This window comes from Phocoena sinus, chromosome 6 (genome assembly GCF_008692025.1).
Source record: "Phocoena sinus isolate mPhoSin1 chromosome 6, mPhoSin1.pri, whole genome shotgun sequence".
Classification (NCBI taxonomy): domain Eukaryota; kingdom Metazoa; phylum Chordata; class Mammalia; order Artiodactyla; family Phocoenidae; genus Phocoena; species Phocoena sinus.
In genome coordinates, this window is record NC_045768.1 from 45,488,706 (window position 1) to 45,505,703 (window position 16,998).

At 39.9% G+C, this 16,998-nt stretch overlaps 1 protein-coding gene across 1 annotated transcript in view; it reads left to right on the forward strand.

Moving 5' to 3' along the window:
- The window catches only part of TRPM6 (transient receptor potential cation channel subfamily M member 6), a 138,644-nt gene extending 121,705 nt beyond the window's left edge, over positions 1-16,939 (forward strand). Inside the window, exons 35-39 of the mRNA XM_032635982.1 lie at positions 880-962; positions 1,720-1,925; positions 8,670-8,721; positions 13,210-13,316; positions 15,847-16,939. Of these exons, the coding sequence (XP_032491873.1) occupies positions 880-962; positions 1,720-1,925; positions 8,670-8,721; positions 13,210-13,316; positions 15,847-15,980 (582 nt within the window). The 3' untranslated portion in view covers positions 15,981-16,939. The remainder of the gene's footprint in view (positions 1-879; positions 963-1,719; positions 1,926-8,669; positions 8,722-13,209; positions 13,317-15,846) is intronic.
- The last annotated feature ends 59 nt before the right edge of the window (positions 16,940-16,998 follow it).

Genomic DNA, 16,998 nt, shown 5'->3' on the forward strand with positions numbered 1-16,998 from the left:
TCTCTTTGCTATACACCTGAAACTAACACAATGTTGTAAATCAACTATACTTCAATTTTAAAAAATCCCAATAAACTCTTTTTTTTTTTCTGGAGCTAGACACCTACTTAGAAAGAAAGGGAAAAAATAAAACATACATACATGTATCTACTTACTCTTGCAAAAGGAAGCATAGGAAGGTTAAACCAGAAAGCAGTGAAATAGATTTCCTAAAGGGGTGTGGAGGTGGAAGGCAGGAGGGAAGAGGAGATTAAGACGGAAAAAATAGGGGAAAGAGGACAATTCTCTGAGTATGCCTTTTTAATTTTTTTAATATCTTTATTGGAGTATAATTGCTTTACAATGTTGTGTTAGTTTCTGCTGTACAACAAAGCGAATCAGCTGTACATATACATATATCCCCCATCTCCTCCCTCTTGAGCCTCCCTCCCACCCTCCCTATCCCACCCCTCTAGGTCATCACAAAACATCGAGCTGATCTCCCTGTGCTATGTGGCTGCTTCCCACTAGCTATCTATTTTATATTTGGTAGTGTCTATATGTCCATGCCACTCTCTCACTTCGTCCCAGCTTCCCCTTCCCCCACTTTGTCCGTAGGTTCATTCTCTACATCTGCCTCTTTATTCCTGCCCTGCCACTAGGTTCATCAGTACTGTTGTTTTAGATGAAGGCCATTATCTTCAACCCAAAGGATAGCCTATTCTTTTTTGGAGGTGGTGGTATATTGTTATTTTTGGCTTTAGCTTTTGGAGTGCGTAGTGGTGGAAGCTGAATAAGGCTGAAAATCACACTTGGGTGGCCTCTAGTAATTCTGTGATCATTAATTAGTAGGCATCTTATAGCAAACCAATATTTTTATCAATGTTCCCTATTTTGCAGGAAATTCAACAACAAAGAGCTGCTCAAAAACTGATCTATACCTTCAACCAAGTGAAACCACAAACCATTCCCTACACTCCAAGGTGAGGAAATATTGGCACCCTGGCCCTTCATCTTATGTAGGAATTTCTGTCAATTTCTTCTCACCCCTGTTAGTCACGAGAAATACCAGACCCACGGGGAAGTTCCCCATGACCTTAACTTTGGCTTCTTCCTTACGTAGTTCTCAGAGACAGTAAAAAGAGAATTAGACATCCTAGGTATGTTTTGGCTTAAATTGCTGAATTTATGTGAGTAGAAAAGAGAAGATCAAGCAGAGGCCGTGACTAACCTCTCAATTACGAAAGCAGGCAGATCCCGGGTGTAGTTACTAATGTCCAGAAACATTATGGTAGAAAAACACTTCTATTTTAAGCATAGTTTCTTCTATTATCTTACAGAAATTAGGAACCTTAAAGGAGTGAACTCTTTTTACTTTCACTTGAGTGTTTCCATACACTTGTATTTATTTAGCAAGACAGATCATAGTTTGGTGCTGAGGACTTACAGTAAAGTTTTACTGTCTCATTTACAAGGAACTTCATAGAGCAAGACAAGAAAAGTTGAATCCAGTACTCTTTATAAAAGAGTTCCTCAGAAAGAAGGGAGGTGGGTAAACGTGGGGAAAACTCCCAATCTTTGCATTCCATTCTTTCAGTAGAAAGGCAAAGGCATGTGCATTGAGGCTGCTGGGACTAGAGTTAGGTCATCTCCCCTGGTGCTCTCTGTTCAGTAATATAAGTCCCACCTTTGCTGCCTTTCGGGGAATCAATGGCCTCTTCCCACCCTCTCTCACCATAGGTTCCTGGAAGTTTTCTTAATCTACTGCCATTCAGCCAAGCAGTGGTTGACCATTGAGAAGTACATGACTGGGGAGTTCCGGAAGTACAACAACAACAACGGTGATGAAATTGCCCCCAGCAGCACCTTGGAGGAGCTGATGTTGGCTTTCTCTCACTGGACCTATGAGTATACTCGGGGAGAGCTGCTGGTTTTAGATCTGCAAGGTGATTGATAGCTGAGGATTTGATACAACAAGCATGAGGCAAAGTTCAGGAAACAGTGACCAGGGATTGCTTTCTCAATGTCATTGTCACCTACATTTTTTTTTTTTTGCGGTACGCGGGCCTCTCACTGTTGTGGCCCCTCCCGTTGCGGACCACAGGCTCCGGACGCGCAGGCTCAGTGGCCATGGCTCACGGGCCCAGCCGCTCTGCGGCATGTGGGATCTTCCCGGACCAGGGCACGAACCGGCATCCCCTGCATCGGCAGGCGGACTCTCAACCACTGCGCCAGCAGTGAAGCCCCTGTCACTTACATTTGACCCCAGCTCTTTCTTTACTCAAAGCCATAGTTAAGGCCTTTCAGTGGAGACATTCCTTGGCAGTATGTACCTTTTTTTTTTTTTTAAACAGGAGATGGTATCTGTTTTCTGAATTTATTTATTGTTTGTGGAACTGTTCTAAGTGGGAGGAGCCAGAGAGGTGTCCCGAGAGATCATGCAAGAACCAGGATGGGTAATGTATGCTCCATCTAGCTTTGAAGGGAGGTGGCACCATGTATTTCAGAGACGTTGTACGGTGATGATCATGGGCACCTACTGTGCTGTTTCTCACCTATAGATCAAGAGAAAAATATAGGCAGATGATTAGCTGCCCAGAATTTAAAGTCATCTAAAATGTTAAACGGGCAATGAGTTTTATACCCAATTTTCCAGTTTTATGGCCTTTCTTTGAACTTATGTTCACAATAACACTTAGGCATGCATTTATACACACAGGAAAGTTTAAATTCTGGCCATTTCTCATGATTTTGAGCTCAGTATTTTAGCAGTTTATAGTTTAGCTTGTTCTCTTTGCTGTGTACCTTGATATAAGAGTTCGCAAAAGTATAAACTCAGTCTGTGAAAGGCAACTTAGTGCACTCTTATTTAATGGAAGCCTTTGATCAATGCATCTTTCTACTCTCAACACCTCACATGTGACTTTTAATCCTGCAGCAGGAAACAGAGTATCTCTAGAAGGCTTTCCTTGCAGGGACAGAACGAAATATGTATTAAGGTCAAAGTTTAGTCCCTGGGCTCACTGACTGGGGCTTTGGTTTTAAATAAGGGATTTAGCCCAGGCACTTTCATAGAAGTTATCTCATTTAATCCCAGAAGCAGCACCTTGAGGTAGATATTATGGGGACTTTAGGCCCAGAAAGTTTAAATAACTTGCCCAAGGTTGCACAGCGGCTTAAGCGGAAGCCAAGATGCAGACTTAAGCTGGTTTGACCATCCATGTTCTTTCCTTTTCTCTGTTCTGTCTTTTATTTCTCTATAAGTTTCATAGCCATAGGACATTACCATGTTCTGGTTCATTTAAAATGATAGGGCCTTTTCCTTGTCCTCTCTGACTTTCCCATCTCTCCACACCTGGGATTCTGTGCTGAAAGCCAGGCTTGGAGGATGGAGACAGTCGAGATGAACAGGCAATCCTGGGACATCGTGAGCAATGTACACTAAGACTGCAAACCCATTTTGATTGAAATTTCTGTCACATGCTCAAGGATGTGTCTATATATATATATATATATATATACACATACACTTTTCAAACTACACATAAGTCCTTCTGTCCTTTCAGATCTATGCTGTTCACAAGGTGTGAATTATATTTCTAACCCTCAAACACAATATTTTAGGAAGCAATATAAACAAAGTTAAAACAGTCAAGATGATTCAGCTTTTAAACCAGCAAGTACAGTATGATCCATGTAAACCCAGCACACTGATGCCCAGGCTGCTTTTGTAGCTCATGTTAGGGAAAGGTTGATTGTTTTCATCTATACTTGAGTGTCTGTGCTTTGAGTTTTGGGTAGAGATGTTTAAAAAGTAAAAAACAAACAAAAAAACAAAGAAAAACTTCAAGGAATTAATGATGACTCTTCAGTGTGTTTTTGTTTAATGATGTTTATATTTGGGGATTTTTATGTCTCTTAGTAAATCCAAAGTGACGTTAAACAGAACAAACACTGCATTAATAGTCTTGGGGGAAAAAAGGAATTAACTTTATTTTTTTACTGGGCAATTATGTGAATTGCAGAAATAGACCACTCCAAATAAATGATGTGAAAACATTGACCTTCAAAGGAGGGAAGAGTGGACATCATAGAATGAACATGAAGAAATTGAGATACTTATCGGAGAGTTTTGCCAATTGGTTAGCCCTGAATTTATGGAAGAGCAAGAATCCTATAATAGTAATTACAAGCAGTTATATTACTACTGCTACTAGCTAACATTTACTAAATAGTTATTTTGTGTCAGTCACTCCGTTAAAGGCTTATGTGCATTAATATGTTTAATCCAAGCCAGGTTGGAAAGGAAAAATGGGAGAATATAATGTATTCTTAAAATATCATAATAGTTTTCAGTTCAGTTATGTTTTACATTTAATTGATTAGTATTTTTAGTCTTTGGAGCGATGATGTGCGTTGTCTGGGTGGCAGGGGGTGGAGACTGAAAGACGAATTAGCTGCAGTTAGGAGAGGCCCTGTCGTCAGGGTCCTGGGGGCTGACTCCTGGCTCCATCGTGAATTAGCTGCATGACCAGGGGGCAACCACCTTGAGTCCCACTTCCCTCATTTGTAATAATAATGGTAAATAATGTTAGGCACTTAACTCAGAGGGCTGTTAAGGGGCTGAAATTAAGCAAGTTCCTGACACAGTGAATGTTAGTTATTGTTGTTAGTATTAGTCTCTGTGTGGCTTGTTAAAATGGAAGTTAATCTTCAGTTGTGGGTAGTCTACTCTTAGCTGTGTGGTCCTGGTGATACTTGAGGGAGATTCCAGCTTTGGCCTCTGTAGAGTGAAGCCCTGATCTGCTTGCTGTGCTTCCTATTGCTTTGAGGGAAAGAAGGAATGAGAAACACCCCGGCAGTTTATTCTTTCAGTTTCTTCTTTTCTTCTCTTTACTTTCTTCCAAGGGAGTGCCAATCATTAACCCAGGAGCTACCACATCAGGCCAGGAAGCTGAACTCTAGGGAGAGGCTTGACTAATTCCTGATCACATGTAATTATACTGTAGTCTTCCAGTCTCCTTCCATTTAAAAATCTGACACGTGAGAGCCTGAATCGTCATCATTATATGTGAAATCCAATATTTAGTTTCCAGCAATAGGAATGAAAAACAATTGTATGTCAAATTACAGTGGTCTGTGGCATGTTGTTTTTTTTTAAGCTCACTATTTTTTTTTTTTCAAATAACTTTTGGAGATATTAATTTTTTATTCAACAAAGCAGTTTCCGGGATAAGTCAGCATTAGCATCAGCATCTGCTGCTACAAGGAAGGTGACTTCTTTCCATTGATGCAGGAGTTCACTGATGCATCCCAAGGTGATTGGAATCGGAATGTAGGTCTCTGAGTTTCTCATAAGGGCATGCTATGTATTGCCTGTACATGGGCATTTACTCTGTTAATGCCAGTAAAGAGATAGCACTGGAATTTTTAGATCTTAAAATGTCTTACTGTCTTTCATGTTTTCCAAATATCTACGTACGTGGGTAGGATGGGCACCTATGTTAAAGTTTGCCAATTGGGTGACTCCTGTGTAGCCCGGAGAGGCTGGGCTGGTAGTAGTGGGTGTGGTGGTGCAGCATGATTGGTTCTCTGAACCGCTTTCTTTTTTTAACTCATTGGAATGCCCCTTCTGCCATTCAAGGGTCCCAAAAGATGTTTTTAGTAGTTAATAAGCTTTGAGCTGTCAGATTGGGTTTAGGGATATAAAGGTTTGTAGAAACTCTTTACCCTCAGTCTTATAGGAGGTTCTATTCATTAGGAAATAGTACTTTAGGAAAGTGAGATAATCAGAACATGATTTTACCAGTGGTAAGAAAATAGAATTTTACTTCACAAGAGCTCTTGATAGAATAAAGACAATAAAAATAGCAGTTGACATGTTTCAGCTTCTTCTGGATCAGACCTTTTGCTAAGCAGTTTGTATATGCTAGTTCATGTAATCCTCTCAGTAACCGTATAGGATAAGGCCCGTGATTATCCACACTTTCAGGTGATACAGTTGAGACTCAGAGAGATTAGAGAAGGTGTCCAGATCACACAACTAGGGAGTGATGGGGCTGTGAGTGGGACCCAGATCCTTTGACTTCTGCCTATTTAACAGGCTACAAGACTGAAAGTAAATGGGAGCTGATGTGATTTTGATAGACTTTTTTTTCCCCTATAAAACCTCCTATTCCACAATTCTTTAGGTATTGTGCATATTTCAGCTTGAATTTACAGTTTACTCAGACGTCAGCCTAAAGCTTTCATCACTGCTGGGAATTGTATGCATAAAGTCATGTCTGAGCTTAAATGTGTGGAGGATTTGTAGCTTTTAGTCTCTCTATTGGTGGTACATGGGCTGTCTGTTTGTTGTTTATTTACTACATAGTTAAACATAGTTGTTCTGTTTATTTGCTACATGTTTGCTGTATAGTTAGGGTCTTGTTAGGCTGTTCCTTTTTATATCTGTAATGAGAAAAGCATAAAGAGCCCAGCCTATTCATATGACTTTTTCTTTAAAAAGCAAAGCACATTTTGCATACTGCCCCTTGAGCCTGTGTTTCAGACTTATTTTTCCTTTCCCTATTCAAAATCAGTGTACAAAGAGATTCTAAGCCAAGCGTTCTGAAAGGGGCTCTGGGTAGAATTCAGAAGATCTGTGTACTTTGATGAAAAAACAAATTAAAATTATACCTAGCGGCTTCCCTGGTGGCGCAGTGGTTAGGAATCCGCCTGCCAATGCAGGGGACACGGGTTCGAGCCCAGGTCCGGGAAGATCCCACATGCCGCGGAGAAACTAAGCCCGTGAGCCACAATTACTGAGCCCACGTGCCACAACTACTGCAGCCCGCGTGCCTAGAGCCTGTGCTCTGCAACAAAGAGAAGCCACCGCAGTGAGAAGCCCGCACACCGCAACAAAGAGTAGCCCCCTCTCGCCGCAATTAGAGAAAGCCTGTGCACAGCAACGAAGACCCAATGCAGCCAATAAATAAATACATTTATTATAAAATTACACCTTTATTTCATTAACCTATAGCTGAAATTCATCATTTCCTTCAGTTATAACGGAGACGACAGATCACAGTGGCATTAGCAGTACCCGTGACTGTTTGCAATAGCAATTACAGGTATTAACATAGCACATTGCAGTGTTGGCAGATGTGTCAAAATACTGGTTGTATTTATCCCTTGTTGGATGTTATAGTGTTATTAGACTTGTGCTTGATCCTGTTATTTAACATACTAATAAAGAAGCACGTGTATTGCAGTACAATTTAAAAAATATTTTGATCACTGTGTTTCAGTATCATTGCTTTCCTTTGTAATCTTATGTATTCAAACTATACATTTAAAAACATTATTTTGAGAAGGGGGTACCTTAGCTTCATCAGACTGCCAAAAGGGTCATGACCCAAAAAAGGTTTAAAACCCCCTACTTAAGTTATTTTCCTAAGGAAGTCAGCTTCTCAGGGGAATGGTCTATAAACTATAAGGATTACCTTTTCTTGTGAAAGGTTTAACATATGGTAAAACATACAGAACATAGTAAAAATCTTTCTTTTTTAAAGTAGTGGTTAGAAAATGTGTCGTTTTTTTTTTAACAAATAGAAATATACAATAATGTTATACATTTTATTTGATTTTTAAATAAATTTCCCAGAAGGTTGGTCTCTTCCAAGGCAAGAGGACCAGTGCTGACTAGAGGACGATCTCAGACATTGTCAGCTTATGCCCACATGGTGCATTCACCTGTCTGACTGGCTCACCTGTGAAATGCTCCCTTTGGAAGTCAGTCTCACCACCATTCGCATTTTATAACAGATTCACTTTGGTGTTGATCCCTGTTTTGATAAATGTTAGTTTTATATGACATGTTATCCTTTTATGCATTGGTGCCATTTTTTAAGAAGTAAAATTTATTGAAGGATCACATACATTCAGGAAATTACACACAGCATGAGCATACATCTTAAAGAATTCCCACAACTGAACATGTGTGTGTAACCAGCACCCAGATCAAGCATGTGGGGTGTTTGTATTCTTCTGTTTATAAACGCTATATATATACATATATATATATATACGGCATTTGATATGTGTCGTTGATGGAGCGGAGGTGGTACCTGCAGAACCACACAGCACCTTGCACCTTTCTGAGCACTGATGGACTCCATCTAAGGAGACCACGGGCTAGGGGGAAGGACACAAGCTTTGGCTTAGCTTCAATCCTGTTATGACCTCTTGTGGTCTGTGCAACCTCTGACAAGTTGTTTAATCTCTTTGAACATCAGTGTACTCATTGGTAAAATGAGGCTGTGAGGATGCTAATACTTTTCTTTCACGATTGCCAAGAATTAGAAAAAATAAAATTAGAAGAAATAAAATTAGAATGTCTAGTATGTACAAGTGGTAAATGAATGATGGATGCTATTATCAGGAACTGTGAACACATCACAAAAACACTTTTTTGTAGCCTAGTGGTTTATTGCAGCATAATAGAGGGGGTTGCGGGAGACAGGGCATCAACTAAAGTTTTCAAACTTGCCTGGACAATTTAGTAGAGTTAATTCACATGATGTTGAGTTTACTACAGGGTGGAAAGAAGGTAGGTATAAGAAAGAATTTTAAATTTGGTTATTATTTTCTTGAATTTCTGAGAAAATGAAATTCCCCATTTGGTAAATGAATTTTCTTTTTCTTTGGAGGTGTTGGAGAAAATTTGACAGATCCATCTGTTATAAAACCTGAAGAAAAACAGTAAGTTAATTTATCATTTAGAAAATTGCATTTAACACATTGTACATGGTTTCTTAAAAATAATTTTTAAACATTTCTGTATCTTGCCTAGATCCTAGAAAGGTTTTGGTGTCCCTTTTATCTATATCTGTATCTATATCGATATCTAAGAATATCTACATCCAAATACAATACGATAAAATACAATAAGATTTAAAATACAATAAGATTTTAAAGAATGCATAGATTAGGAAATAGGGGCAAAAAGAAAATAAGGAAATAAAATAAGATTAAATCTGGAGTTGTTAGTACACAAAAATGGAAACTATGTATAAAGACCAATGCAGTGGGCAGAACTTTCTTTCAACTTTGCCTCTGAGTTTTCTAGTGGCCCAGACAAAAGAGAAATATGGGTAAATTCAGCCTCCTTAGGCTTTGACATGAAAACAATGTCATAGGAGAAGCACAGTTTCCTTTGTTGTCATCACAGTGGAGTCATTGCATCTTATCATGGGCACTGTCTTCCATTACATGCCTATAAAACGAAAGCTGAGGGCATGAAGTGTGGTATTCAGTAACAGCAAATCTATGAGAGGACAGAACAGTGGGGCTTAAATATGGAGCCATCAGATTGTTAATTCAGGACTGAAGTGTAAATTATATAGAAGGATGAGTCATCTGCCTATCCTTTGAATTCCCATGGGCATTTTATCCCATAAGCAGGCTTTTGGGAAGACTTGGCAGTAGAGGAGGTGGTATTCTTCTGTTAAAGGTGGAGTAAAAAGAAGAGATGGTGATGATTAAGGGAGGATCAACATGGCAGATGACAGTGGTTTTCAAACATGAGCTTTCATCATAGTCACCAGGAGAGCTTGTTAAAACACAGATTGCTGCCCCCTACCCCCAGCCTTTGATTATCCCGGTTTCTGATTCAGTGGGTTTGGGATGGTTCCAAATAATGTAACAAGTTCCCAGATGATTCTAATTCTGCTGGCCTAGTGCCCACACTTTGAGAAATGCTAGCATACAAAATTCTAATTTCTTAGTTGTCCTAAGTGTCTATACTTGGCCCCTGGGTTGTAAAACACACACACACACACACACACACACACACACATAATTATATAAGTGGGCAATTCATATATGATGAAATCTGAAACTTTTACTTCCCTCCTATTGGACTCATATTGTAAATATTCACTGCTTTAATGCTCTGTTCTTTTACTGAACAATTTAATCTAGATATGGTACCATTTGTAGGCGTCTATGCAAAGAGGTACATCTAAAAGTGTATTAGCTACCCTGTGAACTAAGAGAGCTAGAGAAGATAAAGGTGAGCCATGTTGCTCCTGTGAGTCCAAATCCCATGATATTTGACCATGGAGTTCATGATGTAACCCTTAGGGTACAGATAAAGGCTTTGTTATTTTTCACTTCAGCAGAGTTGAAGTGTTTTTGGCTAAAAATACATACTATTTCTTCAGCAGCCCAGTGTGCCCAAGGGTTTTTAGTAGGAACCTGTATTACAAGTACTTCCTTTATAATTTGGCAGTGAATTTTTTTTTTGCATATAAAATGGATCAAGTTGATGTATACTCTATCATTTATTAAATTTTGACCTTGGTATATATATGTAATATGACCTGAATATTTCCAACTTTTAGAATTCTAAGAAGATTATATTATTCCTCTTGACAGTTGAGTATTTAACTGCATTCTATAGGCCAGTGGGTCTCAGTTTCTATTAGGGTCACCTAGGGAACTTAAAAAAAAAAAAATGCTGCTCAGAATTAGCATCAAGTCAGAATCTCAGAGTATAGGACCCTGATGTCTGTATTTTTCAAAAATTCCCTATGTGATTCTAATGGACAGTCAGGGTTGGGAGCCTCCGTCTTATGTCAAACTTTATTTTTTATGACTTGAGGATGTCATAAACTTTGGAAGCTGATAGATTGGTATCACTGTAGCCTGCCTGGTTTTGTGGGGTCACCTAATTTTGGGTGCAGTTGGCCTTCATGGTGTAGATAATAAGTATTATTTTCTCACAATGTGGTGAATTACATCAATCAGTTCAATGAGGCTCACATTTTGGGATGCCATCTGTTTGTTAAACTTTTGCTACACAAAGCACGGGCCATGAACCAATAGCATTAGCATCACCTGGGAGATTGTTAGAAACACAGACTCTCAAGACCCTCCCTAGACTTCCTGAATAGAATCTCAATTTTCATAAGATCTTCAGGTGTTTTGGTATAAATTAAAGTTTGAGAAGCAAGTGCTTTCACATGTTGTTTTATTCTTAACAACAACGTTGGAAGGAAGTGTCTTCAATCCCAGTTCACAAATGAGAAAACTGAAGCTCAGTGGAGATGGCAACTAGCCTATGAGGAGAAGGGGGTCAATGAAAGGGAATGATCCTCTACCAAAAGGAAAGGTGTTTTGTGGTGCAAATTCTGATATTGTCTCTAATGCCTTTTGTCTCTTAACTTTCCCCAACCTTTTGCACATGAAGACAAAGTCATCAGACCTGCTCCCCCAAATGCTTTCTGGCCACTTAACTTGGTTCCTCAGGTCATTGACCTTCAGTGGAGGCTGCCTCAGTGTTATTGGTAGTTTGGGATTGCACCTTTTTTTCCACTTACTGCCTTGATGGTTTTGGGCATTTGATAAGTATGAAATGATAATGATGATGATGATGATGATATGTTCTTTAGTAAATCTCTGTGTACATGGCACTAATTAGCATTTCCTTGAAGGTGGAACCAAGCTGCCTCCTGCTCTCCTGTGCTATGAAAAATCTGGAAAACGGTCGTATATTTTTTCAGACGTTGTTATCTGAGACCGCAAGGGCTGTAGGCATGGTGTATGAATGTCCCTACAACCCTCCTTCACTCTCCCCTGCACAGGGAGTGGTCGAATGCCTGATACATACATATTATAGTAATTTTGATTCTTTTGTCTTAACTTTAACAAAGCTCATAGAGGGAAACAGTTTTCCTTACAGCTTTTATCTGAGAATCAATGTTACATTTCTAAGTTGGGAACTTTCATGCTTTATTGGGGGGAAGGAAATGGCAGCGTGGAATGCAAAGGAGTGAAATATTCCAACAGGGTCATGCCAGAGAGACGATAAAAGGAATTCTTCAGTTTTAATGACTAAAATAACGCCTTCATTTTTCACTTTATCAGCATCATAGAGTTCCAGTACTAAATATTGCGTGCTTCTATTTCTTTGCCATATTTGGTTTCACCTTATAGAAGTGGTTCCTTACCAGATGGATTGAAAGAGGAATAGTTAACAGAGGCAGCTTATGCAGCCTGGTAAATACCACCAGAGCCGTATTTTGTAAGGGCGATTGAGTGACCAGGAAAGTTAATCCTGGGTGTCTGTTCACGTTGTCTTCCCAAGAGATTTCCTCCACCTACTCGCCTCAGAGCAAAGAGGCAATCTGAGATCAAACTGACATCAGCCCTCATTCTGAGCTTGGCACATCTTCAGAGCAGCTACTGTTATTCTGCCAAAAGGAAGTGGAAATTGAGATAAATGTTTCAATACTCAGATGGAAAAGTCCATTTTTACACCACATCCCTTTTGAAAAACCGCATTCCTTAGAAGCGAAATTTATTGTTTCCTTTTCTTTTTTCTTAAGACGTGGTATTTAAGAGCAGTAATTGAGTTCAGATTTTAAAATGTGCTGTTTCCCACTCTGCATGTCATTAAAATAAAATATTAGCTTTCATAAAGTTTCTTTGGAAGTGTTTCTGGTGTGCTCTATTCCTTGGTGTGTAGAGTGTCAGCCGAAGAATAATGGTTGTGAATGATCAAATGATGGATGAACGTTGATCCTAAAATCTGCTAAGGATCTATTATAATTATAGAGTGTTAAAAATGTGCCTAAAATATACTGATTTACTTCCACAAAATCATCATCTCCTAGTTGTCTTACCTTTTCACAAAGAGCCCAGCTATAGCAGTTTGCAGGGTAGAAGTAGCTATCAAAAGAGCCATGAATACTGGGTTTCGGGTTTTGTCGGGCTTTTGTGTTTGAGGACATGGGTTATTTTCAGAAAAGTATGTGGGTTTGAAACAATGCATATCAATTTTTTCAGAAGGGGTGTTCCAATGCCAAGTTTATTTTACTTTATACTTACCTTTCGGGTATTCTAGTAGACCAGTTGGTAATGAATGTCATTCTCTCACCTCATATGCATTAAAAAGGGTCTCACTGTATTTTGTTTTAATGTGGTACATAGAAAATTCACTTTTCTATCAGATTAGTGTGGAAATGAGTTTCACAGTAGGTCTTGGAGTTGGGTACAAAGATTGAAGTGCATTTGAATTTTAAATTTGCAAACCTAACATTGTTGCTTCCCCAAAGTGCTCTGTTCTTTGTTGGCTCCTTCAAGTTTACTGGGTTACTATGGGATACTGTTCGGTATCTCAGAGAATCCTAGCTGAGCTCCTTTTTCTGAGCTGTGATCTAATTGATATTCTGATATTTCCTCTAGATCAAGAGGAATGGTGTTTGGACCAGCCAATTTAGGGGAAGATGCAATTAGAAACTTCATTGCAAAACATCGTTGCAACTCCTGCTGCCGGAAGCTCAAACTCCCGGGTATGCCCCCAAACGATTCTATTTTTCTCTAAGTAAATCTCTCATTGAACAACATCCATTGTAACCTGGGATAGAGTAGAAAATCTTAATCACATTTTTATCTCATTCGCGGTTGAGGCCTGACTTTCTGACTGCAAATTTTTCAAGTCTCTAAAGGGATTAAAAGGACAGGGATTTACTTCAGGTTCTGCCAAAATGTGATAAAACAACATTGGGCCCAATACTTGTCACAGTCTCTCCAAGGGAAAAGTTCCTCCTACTTAATTGGGGCAAAATTGGACAGAGGCAGGTCTCTGTTCCCCGCCCCGCCCCCTCCCCTTTGGGTCTTGAGTGGTGCCCACAGAGTTTCTATTCTATTCTTATTTACTCATTGAACACTTGAGAGGGTGTGGCATGGAGGGAAACAACAGCTATCAATTAAAGTAGTGCTTTTCACTATAAAAACCTGCCACTTTCAACATACATCACAAGGTATATTTAAAAAATCTGATTAGATAATATGGCACACTTTCTCTGAAACTAAGAGTCAGCACAGAAAAATATTTCTAACATAAAAGTAAGCGACTGGAGGTTTGTGTCCCCCAGATTGGCAGCCCCAGCTCTGCTGCATTTTTTCCTTTTATCTCAGAAGGGATGCTTTATGTCTGTCTCAGCTTGCTCACTAATTTTCTAAGGTTGCGCCACACTTGTCCTTAGAATGGAATTTCATGTCTTTTAAGCTGAGTAGCCCTTCCAGCCTTATCATAAATGATCAAACCCTGAATTGGAAATCAGTAATATCCATTGTAACCTGGGATGGAGTAGGTGTAAATTTACAACAAAGAAAGGCACTTTCTAATCTTGTTGGAGTTAGAGGTAGGAGTTGCCCTTGTGGGCATGAGGTAGCAGGAGACTAGGGTGTGGAGCAGATTCCAGTTCCTGTGGGAAATAGCTTATTAGCCAGGGGTGGTGGCAGTGGGGACATGAGACTGGAGCAGTACAGACAGGAGGGGTCTCGATGTCTTCTTGGAGCTGCCCAGGACTCCTTCTCACAAACCACCCAGAAGAACTGGGCAAAGAGATCAGTCCATAGCACATTGGCCAAGCTGCCCACTGGCTTCCTCTCGTCAGAAGGAGCCCAGGAAGGAGAGGGGGCTGGGCTGAGTGGGGCCCTGTGGGAGGCAGGAGCTGATACATATCTCCATCCCGTGATTGCAGGCTGGAGTCCAGCGCATTAACTCAGCATCCTCAGGCACTGACCTCTTCCCAGGACTGATTCATTGTTTCCTGGGCAGGGCAGCTTCTCATTCTTGATCAGGGACTGTATCTGGTCAGCCAGGAGAAAGGGGGCCTTGAGGCATAACTCACTGCTTCCATCCAGTTAGCTCTTCCGTATGATTAAGATTTCCTCCCTCCCTCACTTCCTTTCTTCCTTTCGTTCTTTCCCTACCATGGTGGCTTTTGAGTAATTCCATAATTCCTCCATTTCTGGACCTAATCCTTGCTTCCTTTCAAAACCTTAGTTAACACATTTAAATGGAGATAAAAAAATATCCTCATTTACTTGAACATTTGGTAATTTGAATTTTAAAAAGTTTAGCTCGGAAAACAGGATTGGGGTGATTTTTCTTTTTGTTTATGTTTTACTATTTTTTTCTTTTCTTTTTTTTTTTTTTTTTTTTTTTAAGAGAGACAGTTCAGGATAGTATAAGAGCATGGGAATCATAGGTTGAGCTCACATCCCAGAAATGCTTTTTGCTAGTTTTGTGACCTTGGCCCTCATTCTCATCTGTAAGCTGGGGATAATAGCACCTATCTCATAAATCTGGCGTGAGGGTTGAAGTGATGTAATTACTGTTGGTTATTATTAAACTATAATATGTATTAGTTTTATGTCCAGATAATCCCCATTTAACGTTAAAAAATAATACAAGGAATGCATGTTTAAGGTTAACAAATTTAATCAACACAGCATACAATGGTTTACAAACATTTAAAGGTCACTCTCCTCCATAAGTTTCTCCCCAAGGGTTACCTTTATTAATGATTTCTTTTGATAATTTCCCTGTGAAATTAAAGGAGGAGGCTTCAGGAAGCATAAGATCTGATAATTGGATGAAGTCTTTATAGGTGCAGCCAATCCTGAGGTATGGCTTTGTTGCAGAAAACTGACCACTGACATCCCGAGTCCACCATTTTGGCTGCACTCTCTGGCTCTGCCATCATTCAACAAGTGAAAATGCCCTGTGTCCAGTTTGGCCTCACTTAACTCTGGACAGGTCATGTCTTATAGGGCACCATGTATTTAGTCAAGCAACCAAAGCTTGCCTCCCCTGCCCCAGTAAACACAACCTTGGGGAGTTAGAGTCACACGTGTGCATGGTGGGGTGTAGTTTGGACATGGTTGAGGGTTTGAGTTTCACATATCAGTGGCCCAAGGGAGCAGAGTCCTCTCTGAGCACTTGGCCTAAAGTCCTGAAGTCCAATCTATCTGTGTGAATATTATGTTCTTAAGGATTTTCTATAACTGTCTTAATTGTCTTCCTTGCAGATTTAAAAAGAAATGACTATTCCCCTGGAAGGATAAATTCCGCCTTTGGACTTGCAATCAAAACTGAACCAGCTGAGGAGACTCCAGCAGAGGAAGAGGGTAATAATTCTCCAGAAGACCTCACACGATTGTAAGAAAGGGAGAAGTAAGAAGATGACAGCCCTTGCCCTCCCTTCTATGAACTCTATGGTAACATAGATTGATTGATGTAACACTGGTTATGTCAGAGCCTCTGCCGGGATGGCCTTACCCTGAGGGCCTCCTGGGACATGCCTTCTGAGCCTCATGTCTCCCCTCCCCAAGGACCTCACTGGTGTATGATGAATGGCTTCTCCTAGATATTGACCTGTGTGCAGGGTGCTTTGCATGCGTTCGTCATCCTCAAGTTGCACAAGAAGACAGATGACTCAGCCAGGAATGCTGCTCTTCATACCTCATTCCTTGTGCAGAATGCTGGGCACTAAAGAACCAGGCAGATAAATTTAATTTATTTTCTTACTATGTGTGCAGACTCTAACCTCCACTAGTATTCATCACCTCACCCACATATTGTATTTATGTATATATGTACATAAAAAAGTAACTTGACTCCCTCCTCTCCTTTCCAGCAGCATAGGGCTTTGAAGAGCGACACAAAGGAAAACAAGCGAGTAAGGGTGTATTTGCACAGGCTGGAGCACGCTCCGGTACAAACTAACCAGTAAAATGTTAGCATCCTGGTGAAATCCAGATGGGTTTCAATATTGTCAGTGAATCATATGATAACCGGGCATTTCAGGTTTCTCTGGAAGAGAGGAAAGGGCAATCTAAAACAAACGCCCCTGCATCCTTTTTTTTTTTAAGGGAACAAGGATATATAAAACTAGAAATTATTAAGAAGTGTTTTCCCTTCCCTTACGCTCAGGGACACTATTGGTTAGAGAGTTGACTAAGCCAACCTCTAAAGTATTACTCCCTTTTTCAAAGCTGGGTATATAATGTTACAAGCTAAATTACTTTATGTCAGGTCCTATGAGGAAAGATGGGGTTTTTGAATGAAAATATGTTTCACAGGTAATCGCCTGGTTGAAATACAGAGTTCTGGTGGCTTTAACGAGTGCTGGAGTGTGTATTTTAAGTATGGCCTGAGCACATGTAATCAGTTTCAGTGGC